The 16,769-nt window shown below is 37.8% G+C and overlaps 1 protein-coding gene across 2 annotated transcripts in view; it reads right to left on the bottom strand.

The window, feature by feature from the left end:
* LOC140339183 (solute carrier family 22 member 15-like) overlaps nucleotides 1-16,769 on the bottom strand; it is a 152,229-nt gene that overhangs the window by 117,544 nt on the left and 17,916 nt on the right. For both annotated transcript variants that reach the window (XM_072423735.1, XM_072423736.1), the window contains exon 2: nucleotides 5,005-5,148. In XM_072423735.1, the coding sequence (XP_072279836.1) occupies nucleotides 5,005-5,148 (144 nt within the window). The remainder of the gene's footprint in view (nucleotides 1-5,004; nucleotides 5,149-16,769) is intronic.

Genomic DNA, 16,769 nt, shown 5'->3' with positions numbered 1-16,769 from the left:
TAAACTGTTTGAGTGACTAGCTATCATTTGTGTATGAACCTTCTTTTATTGAATATCTGTATGCATTGATAAGGGATATAATTTCCATACTTATGCAGATAAATATTCCTAAAACACAAATGTAGGGATAAATTTATACCTACCTTTCACAAACCTATAATTGTAATATTATCCTACACTTTCTGCTTCTATTCTTTGAACCCCAATTTCCCTGAAATGGAGAGTTCCAGAATATGTATAACCCTCACCCCCCCAAAAAAAAAAACTTAATTAGTATGGCATAATTAGAACATAAAAAAACCTCTGACCATAAAACCTCCTGCCGTTACACCTAAATGTCCGCTTCCCTAACTTAGAGCATAATTTCTCTAGAATAGTAAGGAGCAGGTTAACAAAAATAGAAGTGCAAGTGGGAGACACTTCCCAAAACTTTCATCACCATGGCATCAATACAACATAAAAAATGCTGCCCATCAAAACACACCTCCCTGTTACACATGACTGTACTCCTCCAGTACCTGAACACCAATTCTGTTTTGATGGGCAGAGTTTATGTTCTAATCATGCCATAGTGATCACATTTTAGGGACTGTTAGCCACAGATGTTTTCAGTTTTTTACGCCTTCCCATTCCAGAGATATTGGGGTTCATTTGTTGACGTAGTAATTACATTTTAGTGGGGGGGGGGGTGCTAGCCAAAAATGTCCCACCACTGCACCTACATTTTCGGATTTGTACACCCCACCATTCTAAGGAAAATGGGGTTCAAAGAAGAAAAGCGGACAGGGTAACATAGTATAAAAGTTATAGATTTGTGACAGGTAGGTGCCAATTTAGAGACCCCACCCCAATGCTCTTTGCTTTGTAAGTGTCCTCGGGGGTCCCCAACTTCCATTTTCAATAAGGAACTCCTAGGCGTACTTGCTTTTGAAACTGCACTCCCAATGTTGTATTTTCACAAGTTTTTAAAATTGTGATCCCCATATATTTAAATTCTTAAAACCTGGGGGTCTGAAAAATATTAGCTATGAGGGTCCTTTGTGCACCCAGAAAATTTCAAGTCATTACGGCCAACAGTTTAGGAAATGTTGTACACAGTGAGCTGTAAGGCTGCAGAATGACACACACATGATATACACACACACACAGCTATCACACTGCTCCAATGAGGTTATTACACACACCCATAGGGCGGATTCATTTACAAGCAGTTTTTTTTTTTTTTCAAAAGAAGACTCAGCATGAGCTAGAGAAAAGGTGGAGGGACAGTCTGTGTTCCGATCTCATTCTAGCTGTGCTGTTCTCCAACTGCCCGGCTCTTTTCAGCAGCTGGAATCCTCTGAACTGATGACAGCTGAGAACAGAGCAGCCTCTTTGTTGTCCATTCAGAGGATTAGAACTGCAGATAAGAGCCCGGCATTGGGGGGCATGGCAGCCAGGTGCTCCGCCCACTAAAAGGGGGCTGGGGAGAACTATGTACTTAAATTAAAATATTTTGGGGTAAAATATATGGAAATCTAAGGTGATATCTATGTAAATTCTGTCAGCACATATGATGCATTTATGACTTTTTTTTCCTTTCTAAAGCAGGAAGGTGAACTTACACTTGAACCGTCACTTATCATATGCCTATTTGACATTTATGGAAGTAATGGATTGTGAGATGTAATATCAGATTTGAACATCTCTAACAAGGCAGCGACAACGTGAGCATACCACAGACCTGATTCACTTAAGCTGCAATATCATTCATCTCCGCTAAGAGTGGCATATCCAGAGATATTATCGCAATAATTCTGGCTTTAATGAGGACTGAAAAGTTCTATTTATTATTTATGAATGGAAATTTTTCCTATGTGATTTCCACACCTACTTCACAAACACATTTTGCTAGGCCAAATAAACAATGGCACAGTCCAGCATCATTTTTGACAAATAACATGGAATGTATTTTTCATTAACAGTAAAAACTTGAAAATATAAAACCCTGTATAGTATCAGTGCTCTAAAGATGTGAGATCAGCACTACCGACAGTAAATGGAATACTTCTCACCACCACACATTCATTGTAAAATAAATCTGTCATCGGAGAAACATGGGGGCTGCATTTTCTAAATTTAATTTTTTTATGAAAATGTTAGTTGCAGAACATATTTGGTTTTAATACTTATTATTTTAGGTCACTGATCTGGCACAAGAAAGATCATAGAACATCAGAGAGGTCAGTAGGTAAAAAATATATAGGTGAGAAGTATGACAGTTTTTTTAGAAGGATCTGGCAGCCTCCATGATCCTCTTTCAAGTTCGAAAGTGACTTAATCGTAATCAAATATTCATGCATATTATCTGCAAAATTTTTTACAACATTTTGACCTTATTTAGTCTTTTCACATTTTCCAACTTTAAACCATATAAACTTGAATGTTTAGGAATCATTTTCTTGGTAGTTTTACACCTTAAATTAAGATGTGCATGTTTATTACGCAGCTTTATTTCCTTAAGAAAAAGTAAAAAAAAAAATAGGATTAATTAAAAAAAAATATAAATCTATTTCAAACATATGCAGTACTCTGGAAACTACTAATTTATTAAGGAATGGCTACCAGGCATTCAAATATTTTGTTGCAAAGAGCTGCAAAATATTTATGTAGATAAAAGAGTACAAATTAAGTGCAAAAAAACTTATTATAATTCAAACAGGAACCCATTAGCCTCCACTGCCACTGTATTGCAGAACTGCAACCTACCTGGAGTGTCCAAAAGTACAAGTTGGAAAATGTTTATAGTCCAAGTAAAGAAAGGTAAAACATGATCACCAATAACATTCACACACTGAAGTGCTAACATTGAGCCAAGAAATACCGTATTTTTTGCCATATAAGACGCACTTTTTCTTCCCCAAAACTGGGGGGGAAAAGTTAGTGCGTCCTATACGACAAATGTGTTAAAAAAAATAATAATTAAAATATTATACTCACCCGATACCCGATCCTGCGTGTGTCTCTGGCTGCAGCGTGTCTCTCTTCTCTCCTCTGCCAGCATCGTGTTTTCTCCTGTCTGTAAAGCAAAGCGAAAGAAGCCGGCACAGCGCCACCTGCTGTTCCCTGTCCTAACTGCCGTACAATAGAAAAAAAGCACAGAGTGATCAGAAGGGGAGTTTGAATGACACAGAGTGATCAGAAAGGGAATTTAAAAAGGTACAGAGTGATCAGAAAGGGAATTTGAATGGCACATGAGTGATCAGAAGGGGAATACCGGTATGAATGGCACATGAGTGATCAGAAGGGGAATAATCTTTCAGAATCTTTTTTTCTAGATTTTCCTCCTTTAAAATTGGGTGCGTCTTATATTCCGGAGCGTCTTATACGGCGAAAAATACGGTACCCAAAAGTGAATCTGAACTTTGGATGGGTGGAGCAACCCGCTTTCTGAACCTTTCCCCCTACCAGCTATGTAACTACAATGATTGTCCAGCACTCCCAGTGTAGCCCCCTGCAGGACTGTTCAGCTTTTAAAATTATTAAGAGCTCCTACAAGCAATATGGTTACACCCCCCCCCCAAGGAATTTACACAGAAGAGGGAGCAGGTTCTGAGGGATGGTTAATGATGCTGACTGGGACAGAAATAGCAGTTCAAAGTGGAACTATCTTAGTATTGTGACTTCACAAAAAAAAATAAAAATTCAGGTACACTTTAAGATCGATTTCTGGGACTTTTATGGTCCAAGAAAAGGAGATTGACTCAAAGGATAATGATGAGGGAACCTATGACTGGGTCAGTAATTGAGACAGGACATTAGTTTAAAATCTGGCACCAGTAAGGTGGAGGGAGTGTACTGCATGGGTTGCAATAATAGAAATAAGCTTGTTGAACTTTTTTGGGTTAAAAATAAATTGAAAATCAACCTGCAAACTGACAGTCAGGTCCTGAAAGATAATTTCTTCAAACAGTAAAGCATTCAAGGTCATGAGTTTCATGTAGGACAATGCTCCAATGCACGTATTCAAATACTATCCTACTTGTCTAGCCAGCAAGGGCCTGTTCCCTTTCCTCACTGGACTCAAAGGGAAAACAAGAAACCACACTGAACAGCAATTGTTGCCACTTAAAGCGGACCTAAACTCAACTTTTTTTTTTTTTGGGTGCAAGGGTGCAGCACCATGGTGAACAAGACTGGATTGGAGCACAGAGCGTACCGGAATACCTATGTCCCGAATCCCAGGAGGCTCCTCGCTGCTCCTTCTGCGCATTTTTTCCCTTTCACAGCGGGCTACATCACCCACCCTACATCAGGTACATCTGGCACCTGCGCAGGTGCGAGATCAGGTGACGTAGCAAGAAGACCGAAAAAGAAGACTGAAGATGGTGGCACTCAGTGCTTCCCCCACACTTGATGAAGAGAAATTTCAGGATGGCGTGGGACCACATCGAGGAAAGGACCAGCGCCATCGAGAGATCTGCAGGTTTAAAGGTAAGTGTGCTTTTTTTTTTTTTTTTTACTTTAGTTCCGCTTTAAGTGAAAGTTCATCATGAGCCGATCAAGTAACTGACAGACTCTATAATTAGGAGACTGAAGTCAGTCATTGAAAAGGGGTGGGTGTATTGGTCAATGAATATTATGAAAGTCCAAAAACTTTAATTATATACTTATAATTATAAGTTTTACATTGATTGTAAGTAATATGTTTACGTGTAATAAATGAAAACATTAAAAAAAATGGAATGATGGAGGATTTCTATAGTTGCATGAATGTTATGTGAAACTTTAGAGGATTCAATTAACCAATTGCTATAATGTATGAAAAGTGTACGAGAGATTACATAAAAGGTTAAATGTAGAGTTTTCCTTTAGAACGTAAAGTAAAATTGAGGAAAGGCACACAGACAGAATACTAAATTAAACATAACATCCGCCTTTGAAAAAGATAACACAAAGCAGTAATTCATTTAGAAAATAACATTTCTTATCTACTATGCTCCCTTAAAGAGATCAGAATGATACCTCAGATACTATGGAGGTGAAGTTGTCTGCATATCGGACATGCTTGATAAAGTCTTCATCACTGAGGCCTTCTCCTTTATCAATGTGATATTCTGGTACAGCGCCCACAATGACAATCAGCATCGACTGACAAGCCACATACACCTAACAACAAAAGCAGATCATTAGTTAATGGGCTACAGTTACCACACAAAAAATATAGACAGTGTATCAAGGTACAAAATATCTCAACAAAATCACTCAAATTGGAAATAGCCAACAACGCCAGCATGCTGCAGCATTAATCATACCATGCATTTGGGAATTAGACACTACTTCAGGATGAACAGCAGCTATCACAATATAAGAATTTATCACATTGGTTGGCAAATATGCAATATAAAAGTCATAGAAAAACAAACAAACAAACAAATATGGTTGTTACATTCTATCATTGCATATAAAACATAATTGATCCAAAGTTTCTCCCACTAGAAACACATTAATCCCCCTGATTTTGGTGCTGCCTTTGCCTCCCCTCTAGATGAGCTTTCACATTTTAGGAGGTAGCATGGATGTACCATAACTGAGTGCAGAATGGCCCCTGAAAAATATCATTGTGGTGCAGGCCATCTGGAAGCAAACTTGAAAATGTTATGAAAGCATTACTGCATATTTATTATTGATATAAACGTTACTAAACAGTGATTGCAACACTTGGGACTGGACAAGCTGGACTATGTTTTCAAGAGCAAAGTCCAAATCCCCATTCCTTTTATCTTTTCTTCAGATTTATCACATTCTGTAGCATTTCACGATTGGAAATGATGTAAACCTACATGTATGCTTAACAGTACAGACTATAACAATTACCTAAACAATGAAATGGCTCTGCATTCTACAATTCACTGTCTAAGAGGGTCACTTTGTGCATGTCCAGTTTCCAAAGGATACTACTAGTTATACATTCAGATAGCATACAAAGGTAATATGGCACCATTTTTAATATGTATGTGTATATATGTGGTATTTTAAAAAGTGTCCTGTGTTGACAACACAATGGAGAACTGGACCACTGCTCTCACATAATGGGCCAGATTTATTAAAACTCTCCAAGCCTGGAGAGGATAGGCTGTTATGGGGAAAACATCCATTATTTCATTTTTGAAATGTTTGATCACCCAGGTTTCCCAACAGTAGCCAATCTTCACCAATCTTGGAGACCTTTAATAAATCAGGCACAAAGGATAGATGTTAAAAGGGGACCTATCGCCAAAGTTTTTATTTTATATAAAGGGCAGTAATGGTAAAGACAGAATGGGAGTGCGGAGCCTCCTGGGATACTTGCATCACATATCCCAGAGGGCTTTAGGCTGCTCTTCCTGTACATGCCCGAGATCGGTCATGCACAGAAGGGGCTTTTTCCTGCAATGGGAAAAAAGGTGCTGATCTCAAACATGCGCAGTGAGATCAGCATTCTATTCCCCCCACCACCACCCTATTTTCAGCAGGCTGCGTCTGTGCAGTGCGAAAGTGGGTGATGTAACAAGAAGAAAAAAAAAAAAGATGGTGGAGCCCAGTGTATGACCCAATCGAGGACAGCTCCAGAGCGGTCAAGGAGGTAAAGGTAAATCTGCGGAGGTAAAGGCAAAATTATTTGAATTTCTCGACGCACCTCCCGCACGAACCAGCGCATGCACCAATGTCACCGGGAAACCCCGGAGATAGTCTCTGCAGTCGCCGGGAGAAGATCAAAGAAGGGGGACGTGTCCTGAGGACGTGGACGGACGAGCAGGAGGCCTGGGGAAGCCAAAGGAACAAGGTAAAAGTGGGGTTTTTATTGTTTTTTAGCTTCCCCGAGTGACTCGGGATTACCTAACTGTATGTTTTTGGAATTTGGGAGGAAACCGGATTACCCAGGGAAAACCGGCACAAACACAGGGAGAACCTGCAACCTCCATGCACATAGTGTCTTTGCCGAGTTTCGAACCTGGGACTAGGGCTGCAAAGGCCACTGAGCCATTGTGCTGCCATTGCTGACTAGAGCATTGGGTAAGGGGTGTCCAAATGTTGGATATCCAGCCAAGCTTCCTAGATTGCTGCTGACACAAAGCAGCATTTAGAATTTTAGGCATACACAAACACACAAAAAAAAAATCATTCAGCCACCAGATTTCAGTAAAACAAAAGAAAAGAACTTATAATTGGAAGAAAACATACAGTGAGGGAAAGAAGTATTTGATCTCCTGCTAATTTTGTACGTTTGCCCTCTGACAAAGAAATAACCATTCTATAATTATAATGGTAGGTTTATTGTAGGTGTGAGAGACAGAATAAAAACAAAAGAACCCTCAAAAACCTAGTGCTCAAAAGTCAGAGTTGATGTGCATTGTAATGAGTGAAATAAGTATTTGATCCCCCCATCAACCAGCAAGATTTCAGGCTCCTAGGTGTGCTAAAACCAGATAACCAGACTTTTTAAATTAGTATTTTAGTTTTACTTAAAATATGGTGCCTTAAAGGGGTTTTCTACTTTACCTGTAGTTTTAACTTATCAGGGAGAATAAAGATGACAAAACAAAAAAGAATCAGACTTTTTTGTATCACTTTCTGCAACTAAGCCTTTAGCTCAAGCAGTGATACTGGGAATTAAAGAACCTAGAGGGGCACCTCACAGATTACCAACAAAACAATATATCAATTGAAGGTGGGTAAATGTTGGGTTACCCACGCAAGGCTGTTGTTTGCAGGCAACAACAATAACAAATTGAGGTTTGTACTGTAAATAAAGATCACCGCCCTACAATCTGATTTTACTATCTTCTTTACATTCACCAACAACAATATTACAGCTATGTAAAAATTAAGTAATAAATACTTTTTTAAATCAGTGTAAAAACCTAAACTTGACCTGGTATCAGCCTATTGACAATCACTGTATAGAGGATCTGGAGTGTACAAGAAGCCAATCAGTTCAATCATGACTAGGAACAGAAACAACCTTAGGGTGTACCAAGTGGAGTTACCAGAGAACTGCCACTCACTGGATATTCATCCTTTTTGGACCATTTTCTGTAAACCCTGGAGATAGTTGTGTGTGAAAATCCCAGCAGATTAGCAGTTTCTAACATGCCAGCCCACCTTGCACCAACCATGTTCAAAGTTACCTTTCACCAACCATGTTCAAAGTTACCTTTCATCCCCATTCTGATCCTCGGTTTGAACTTAAGAAGGTCAGTGACCACATGCCCAAATGCCCTGAATTGCATGTGAATGGCTGATTAAGTATTTGTGTTAAACAGCTGAACCGGTGCACCTATAGAGTGTGCATGTCTGGGGGCTTATACAGTTCAGTGTCAGGGACGACACTTGTTTTGATGTAGCAATGTGGTTTTCATATGTATTCCAAATGTATGCAACTAATACTTTTTAACCACAGTAGTTTATAACAAATTTGTAAAACTGTGCCAAGGAACTTTGCAACACTGTCTTTTGTCACATCACCTTGTCAAAGGCTTCTGAGGGGTAACACAAGTGGCTGTATCAGACACCATGCTGGTCCAGTAAGGCATCTACTTCATTTACACACACATAATATACTTTTACAGCCAGTGAATAAGGCACACCATTCAGTGCCCTATGGTCTCCAGTAAATCTAGGCCATGTATGTCACATTAGGCAAGAAGTGCCATGTAAAGGCAAACATGTGAACTGAAAAGAGAGTTGAAGAAGGGGGAGCATGATATCAACAGAATTAAAGATGCATGCTGAGAACTCTTATTTGGTGTCCATGTGAACAAGACCAAAACAAGCATGTTTATATTAACAAATAAAATCCCAAAGAAGGAGTAGGAAACTAATACATTTCACATTTTAATGCCCTATCTTATACCTAATCAGGCCATTTCACAGGGAAATAAAGCTTCCCCAACAATCAGCGACATATACAAACATACTGGTGCTCACTTTATAATAATACTTCTCTATGAAAAACAGAGATTAAACCTAAAGCTGAGCACAATAGTTTAATACTTGTTTCTTTCAAACATGATTTTATTTGTTTTCTATACACAAAGTGAAAATAACCATAGTACAAATGTTATGACAATCCAAGCACTTACAACATGCATGAACAGACACAACAGATAATGCTTTACACGCATTACAGCACTAAACAACTATGTATATTTACTTTGTTATACTGATGCAAGAGTAAAAATAGTTAAAGTGAAAAAAATGAACATTAATAAAAATGCAAACTTCCCATTTCAGAGGGTAAGCCTTGGTACTGCAAACCTTTCTGTGCTACACAGACTTGGAAAACTGAACTTGACGTTTAGTGTATTAGAGCTTGCTGTGTATGTCATACATAGTAAAAAAAAAAAAAAAAAAGACTTATTTGGTAACAGGGGCAATTACGGGATGGATGGATGAAATAACTTTCAGACACTAGTTGCTTCAACCCAGCCTAGAAGCTCCAAGGAACTTTGTCTTCTAAATGTCCAACCAAGCTTTTTTTGTAAATACATTCCTAGCACATCAAAACAAAAAAGATGTGCAATGTTTTACAGCACATTTTCTTTAGAAAGCAATGATACTGGGAAGAAAAGCATGTTCTCTGCCTGTACACATCCCTTGTTCTCTGTACAGTAGTGGTTTCTCTGGAGAAGTCTGATGCACAACCTGCCAGAGGTAAAGACTTCTAATCAGAAGGGAATATGAGCTTTGCCAATTGCAGGGCTATAGGTCTAACTCAAAGTAGGTGTTAAGACCATTGCAGAGAGACCACTGCTTACACACAGAGTTAGAATCCTTCTCTACAGCATGCTGGCCATGAAAAATAAAAATCAATGCAATGCACTAATGCATTTTATTTTCAGTAATGTTAGACCTAAATTCTACAATTTTCCCCTTTCTCTGGTTCCTAAGATCTTTCTAACCCTGCAAGCAACCGTTACCTACATTTTAATTTTTCATTTAAGCTGTTATAGAGCATGGGTGTAAAACTCTGGTCCGCGGGCCAAATTTGGCCAGCATGTCCTTTTTTTTGGCCTCCAAAGGAATACAAAATATGAATTGCAGCTGACCCGCCGCTGCATTGATAGAGCACCTCTACTACAATTCCCCGGCATCACTCGCGTCTATAGACGAGCGGTCTCTCTGCCTATGCGTGGCCCCGCATTGGACTGTTTTAGGGACGCTGGGAATTTTAGTAACGGTGCTATTTTAGTGAAGAGGGAGTTACAGCTACTCAAAACATTAAGCCCTGCATTGGTCTGATTTCTTGACACAGGGAATTGTAGTAGCAATGCTATTTCAGTTTCAAGTTTGGCCCGCAACTTTGTCTCCAAGTTTTGAATTTTGGCCTACTGTGTATTTGAGTTTGACATCCCTGTTATAGAGCAATAACAATTTTGTGTATTTGGTTCATGTATGGTGCTTCCACCAAATTTGTAAATAAAGTATGGAGATATGTTGAACACATGTGCATAATTCAATATTAAGAACTGGGAAGATGTAATTGGAAAACAGGACTGTATATAGTGTGTGGGCCATCAAAGTGCCGAAATTAATGATGATGTTTATTACCATTCCGTTAAGATTGTATGCACTATAAATATTAATCTGATAATAAGTGGTGCAGCAATACAAACCTTAACCTAAATGTTGAACTTTGGCTTACAATGGCAAGGTCATTTATAACCCTTTCAGAGAAACTTAATGAGTGACATTTACTAGACTTCAGGAATATACAGAAGAAATTAGTGTGTCACCTCTGATCTTTAGATAATCAATTAACAATAGACCTATTTGCATAATGAGCACTTGCTATTACTGGAAGGAACACTTGAGGAAGCAGATGAATATGAATCTGGATTAGTACCATCTTAACCCCATTATGCAGCAATTCAGCTACTTTAAACACCCTATCAATATAAATATGGGCTAGAGTTACTCGTACCAAAGGCATACTGACAATGATTGCAACCACGATGTCCGTGGATTACAAACTAAATAAAAAGAAAAATAAAGACATCAATTTTAGGGGTAAACTGAAAAATGATGTTTTACTAATTTATGTAAATGAGAAAAAAGGACAGCAAAGAGTACACACTGTAAATAACATTCTTGTCATGGTTTGTTTTAGAGAGCCAACCAAATGTCATAAATACACCACACAGCATTGTTGTTAGGAGATGCTTTTCTGGCTGGGCGGTGTCCCACTAAAGCAGTGTCCCACTCCAGCGGCGAGTTTTAGGAATTAGTGCTTTGCGGTTTGAAGCATCCATGTTTCCCTTTAGCTGAAAGGGATTTGGAGCTGTGCAGGAGCTGATTAGCAGAGTGGTTCCTGATCAATCCTATGCTACCATTGGGTGCTGGGTCTTTATAGCCTCTTTGCTCCCAGATTTCAGTGCCTGTTTTAGCATTTAGCTGACTCATCAATTATACACAGCCTGAGCCAACCTCTGCCTGGGACCCCAACTCTGTTTGTGCCTACTCCCTCTGCATCTTGTTTGGTGGACTGATCGCCCATGTATGACCATGGCTTTGTACTCTGGATTTGCCTTGTAGTTCCAGTACTGCTTAATCTGTGGGCCCCTGGTCTTCTGCCAGCCGATTCCCAGACACCATGCTTTGCGCAATAATTCCCTGGGGCAACTGTAATCTGGGAGACGCAACCAGTGCCCCGAGGCTGAACTGGGGCTTGGGAAAGGTGAAGACTGCGGCATTGGATTGGGGGACTAGTGTCTGGAGAGTACTGGTGCTGACCAGGGCCTTACAATTTTTTTTAAATATGAATTAATTTACAACATATGAATTCCCCTAAATCTTATAAGACTATCATCTTCAATAATCAGATGTAATTGATACCTATAAAGCTTGATGGTATTCAACAACAAAAAAATAGGGAACCTGCTGTCAGAGGAACATCCAAGTATATAATTTCTTGCTTCTTAACAATATATTAAATTCAGACATAACAATGCTGATTTACTAACACATCTAGAATGTTCACACAATAATTTGTATAAATATTGAGTGATTGTAGTAAATACTTGTAATAAATAGTAATACTTGTAATAATAATAAAAATAATAATAATAATAATATAATTATAATAATTGTAATAAATGTAGTTCATTTATTAGGCCTGAATGTGTTTGTTTGGTGTAAAAATAATTAAAAATTTACAAAACAAATATATACATTTTAATGGTGGTTGAACTTGATGGCTTTTTTTCCACCTGACTTACCATGTAACTATGTAATGCCTGAAAAAGGATAGTTCTTTTGGGAATGATCAGATAAAGTATTTGGTGCTTAGCATGCATACATTCACTTGAGATGAAGGTATTATATACACATACATACATACACATGATTAAGAGTAACACCAAAATGTAAAGAATGAATGTAAAGAAGAACTTCCCCACCTCCTAGATTGTAAGCCTGGGGCAGGGACCTCTTCTCCTCTGTTGCTACCCCTATTTAACCACCTGGGCGTTTCACTGATGTCTAGATTTCTGTACCAAAAGAAATACACTGTTTTTCATGAATTTTTTTTTAAATTGTAGACCTGTAACTTACGGAAATATGTCCGAACAAGGGTCTAGTAGATATCATGAATATAAAAAAAGTTTGAAACACACAATCATGTAAAAAAAAAACAATTTTACTTTTAATAAAATAAAAAACACAAAAATCAACTGTGTAGTAATATATTTTTCTAAAACACCTCCCTAGTGTGGTAAATTTTAAAACAGAGTCCAACGTCACATACCTATAGACAAAACCACATAAATATATTTTGTATTATTTTGTATTGGATTGGATGCAGGACTTTGTATTGAATCCAACACAAAATATTTGAATTTCCTGCTACGACCCCCATGGACGGACTCATGCACGGACATCATCAGGAATCGCCAAGGGACGCGTACGCGAACGCCGGGTGTTCTAATTCTTTTTGAACTTCTGTACTTCCATGCAAAAAGTGTTAAATTTTTTGCATGGAAATTTATTTAGATTGTAGGCTATAATTCACCGAATTACTCAATAATTACTTATAATTCACCGAATTACCACATAACTCACCGAAATATGTCTAAAATTTTATACATTTAATAATAATTTTTTTTATAAAACATAAAAAAAAAATCTTAAAAAAAAGTGTATAATGTAATGTAACTGTACAGTGGCTTATATAATATATATAATACAATTATTTATATATTATATAAAGATTTCTTTGCATTGGACTCAATACAGCTTTTTTGTATTGAGTTCAACACAAAAAGTGATTTGAATTTCCCGCCCCGCCTCCCGCACCGACGCATGCAGCGATGTCACCGGGAAACCCCAGTGATCGTCACTGCACTCGCCGGGAGAAGAAGGAAGAGAGAAGACGTGTCCGGAGGAGCTGCAGAGACCAGGTAAGTATTTTCTTACAGTTGTAATCCGATTGTCATACAATGTATGACAATCAGATTGCAATACGTTTGTTTATATTTTAACACTTTAAAAAAGTTTGGTTTTAACACTTTTTGCAATTGTTTTTACCCCGAACTATGTCGGGTTTAACACCCAGGTGGTTAATGTACAGCGCTGTGTAATATGTTGGCGCCATATAAATCCTGCTTATTAATAATAATAATAATAGTAATAATAATAATAGTATTAATAATAATATTAATAATAATAATAAATGTCATTTGCATATATGTAGAGCTGAACGTTTGGTGTCAGTAGTCTCAGCTTTTAAAGTTTTAATGTTGATGAGGTGGCAAATATAAATTGGAGTTAAAAAAACATTGGGAAACAAAGCTTCCAGCTCTTGTCAGCAAAACATAGGAAAGTTTTTGTTTGTTGTCACTGATCATAACACCGTGAGTGTATTTGTATAGCTTTAGGGAAAAGGGAGCAGAAGTTCAGAATAAACTGCAAAGATAATGAGTAAAGGGAGGAGGCATCCAAGCCTTTTTTCCATGTTATATAAAAAGGAGAAGAAAAGAAGAATAGCAACCATTAAATGTTAACGCTGGCCTATGACTTAGATTAAAAACACAAAAAACAAATGATCGTGTTATAATTAAATTTTCTCAAGTAACATTTGTTAAACAAGTCAAACCTGCCAGATGCTCTTTAATATTGACGGAGACCGGATGGCAAGGTGATGGGTAGAACACAACATGTCAGTGTTTGAGCATGTAAAGAATTGGTCTGTGCTCCCCTGAATGGTAAAAAGTTTGCCTGGGTATAGTCCATCATCCTGAAGGGTAGGGTTTGTGTGATTATGTGAGTACATGTTTGTGTATAATTTCAAGTCTGCTTTCAGCAGAATTTTTTTTTTAAAAGAAGACCCTTAAATAAAACAACTAGGATCTTTGGTTATGTATACAATTCTACAATTGAACTTTTACCGAGTTGGCAGAAGTTGTAAATGCAAAGATGTACTGTAATAAAATGGTATTAACCAATATGGACCTTTTAGATCATTGCATGTATGTATCAAACTTTATTTTTTAGTTTTTGATAAAGAATGGGGAAGGGGGGGTTAAAGCTACGTACACACGTCAGATTTTTATCGCCCGATAATCGGCATCGGCCAATTATCGGGCGAAAATCTACCGTGTGTACAGTCGGTGTCGTCCATCGTCTGGACGACCGACCTGCCGGATCCACGGACGATGGACGACAGCCGATCCTAATGAAAGGGAAGGGGAGAGCGCGCAGCAGGGTGCCGCTCCGTCGCTCTCCCCCTCCCCTCTCCATAGAGCATGAACGGTGCTGTATGTACAGCACCATTCATGCATCGAGCACTCCCTTGTCGTTGGAAAGGATCGTGAAAGATCCTTTCCAACGACAAAATTTGCAAGTGTGTACGCAACTTTAACCTCCCCATCGATAACAAAAAACAGAGCAGTTTATCTATTCGCTGCTCTATTCAAAACTGTGTATGCATACACTTTAATCCTTTCCAAGTATTATGAAGTTTTAAAGATGAAAATTCACAAGGTTTCAATTTGTAAAGAAAGGTACTAAGAACATATGGCGGCTGCTTTTTTTCCTGGCTGTTATTTAATCCATGATATTCAACACTAAATCACTAATCTGCAAGTAAATTCATTAGAAAGTGTGATTTTTATTTGATTTGATGCGTCAAATCATCAAATAATGGGACTTTTAAGGTCATTCCACCAAATTCATGACATTTTCCAAATAATGTGTAAAAATTATAAAAACATTTGAATAAGAAGAAGAAAGACAGGCTTTTGTTGGCTTTAGGTATTGTATAAGATATTATGTTTATTTTTGTGTTTATGCTTTAAATATTAGTGACAGCAAAGATTCCTTTTAAGGAATTCTGTTCAATTTGATTTTATAGTATGAACATTTTCTTTATATCATAATTCCAGTCCAGCAGCCAGGCAACTAGCAGTTTTAGGAGAATAAAAGCCTTTGTTTATTTAGCAAAAAAAGAGAAAAAAACCGTATCTGGCCTGGTAAATAAATTGGATGCTTTGTTACTAGAATATAATGAATACTGCTTAGTGCAGTGTGCTCTGACTAGAATCTTACCACTTGTTTTCTCATTTGTAGTTAGAATAAAGAACGCAGCTTAGCACACTTCTAGCTATAGTATCCAACATTGTGCTTAGTTTAACCTCTACCAATTAGTCAATTGAACCCAAATGGCATTCGGTTCTTTCTGGGTACTTATGAATCTGTTGATGTGGCTTTTGAACTATGGATTTATGATTTTTTTTAGTAATTCTCTATGCCTAGAAAATCAGAAAGAATCTTATCTAGGGCTTATAAGACTCCCACACCATCAAAAGAGAATCATCCTTTGTGTTTTGTTTTTTTCAAAAAAAAGAATAAGGGTGATTGTGGAAATGTAAGACATACCAATATAAAATTTTAGGATTGATAACCGTTAATAACACCGTAATGCGTCCCTCCCCTCAGACACGTTGTCTTGGTGTCACCTTCCATTCTGCCCTCTGCTTTTCCCCCATATTAAGAACATTTCCAGGTCCTGTCATTTTCACCTATGCAACATCTCCAATATCCACCCCTACCTGTCTCCAGAGACCACTGAACCCCTTGTACATGCTCTTATGTCTCGTCTGGACTACTGTAACATCCTCCTCTCTGGTATTCCACTAAACCGACTTTCTCCTCTACAATCTATAAATAAGAGTGTGTGTGTGTGTGTGTGTGTGTGTGTGTGTGTGTGTGTGTTCCATCATCACTCGAAACGCATGGAGACATTTCAACCAAACTTGCCATACAGTATGACTGAGACTCATGTGAGTGCACTAGTCATCTTTGTACAGCGCTGTGCTATATGTCAGAGCTATATTTGGATGTGTGTATGTCATCACTAGGAAACACATCAAGACATTTAAACCAAAATTGCTAGACATATATGACTCATGTGAGTGTACCACTGATCTTTGTACAGCACTGTGGTATATGTCAGAGGTATATTTGAATGTACTGTATGTATGTATGTAAGTATGTGTGTGTGTGTGTGTGTGTGTGTGTGTGTGTGTGTGTGTGTATGTATGTATGTATGTTTTTTACATACTTTTATTTTAGACTCTACTACAAATTTCTGGTTTGTAAAAATATCTTCAAAAAAACATAAGGCAATTGGCCGAGTGCAATCACAGGCAAAAAAATGAAACACTGTAGACAAGAAAATCACTATAGCTTTATTTGAATCCTTTTCCTGTATAATATAAGATTGCAATAAATAAATATCCGAGCAACGCCGG

This window comes from Pyxicephalus adspersus, chromosome 10 (genome assembly GCF_032062135.1).
Source record: "Pyxicephalus adspersus chromosome 10, UCB_Pads_2.0, whole genome shotgun sequence".
Lineage (NCBI taxonomy): Eukaryota > Metazoa > Chordata > Amphibia > Anura > Pyxicephalidae > Pyxicephalus > Pyxicephalus adspersus.
Note: the sequence above shows the minus strand (reverse complement) of the source record. Positions and strands in the feature narration are given on the sequence as shown.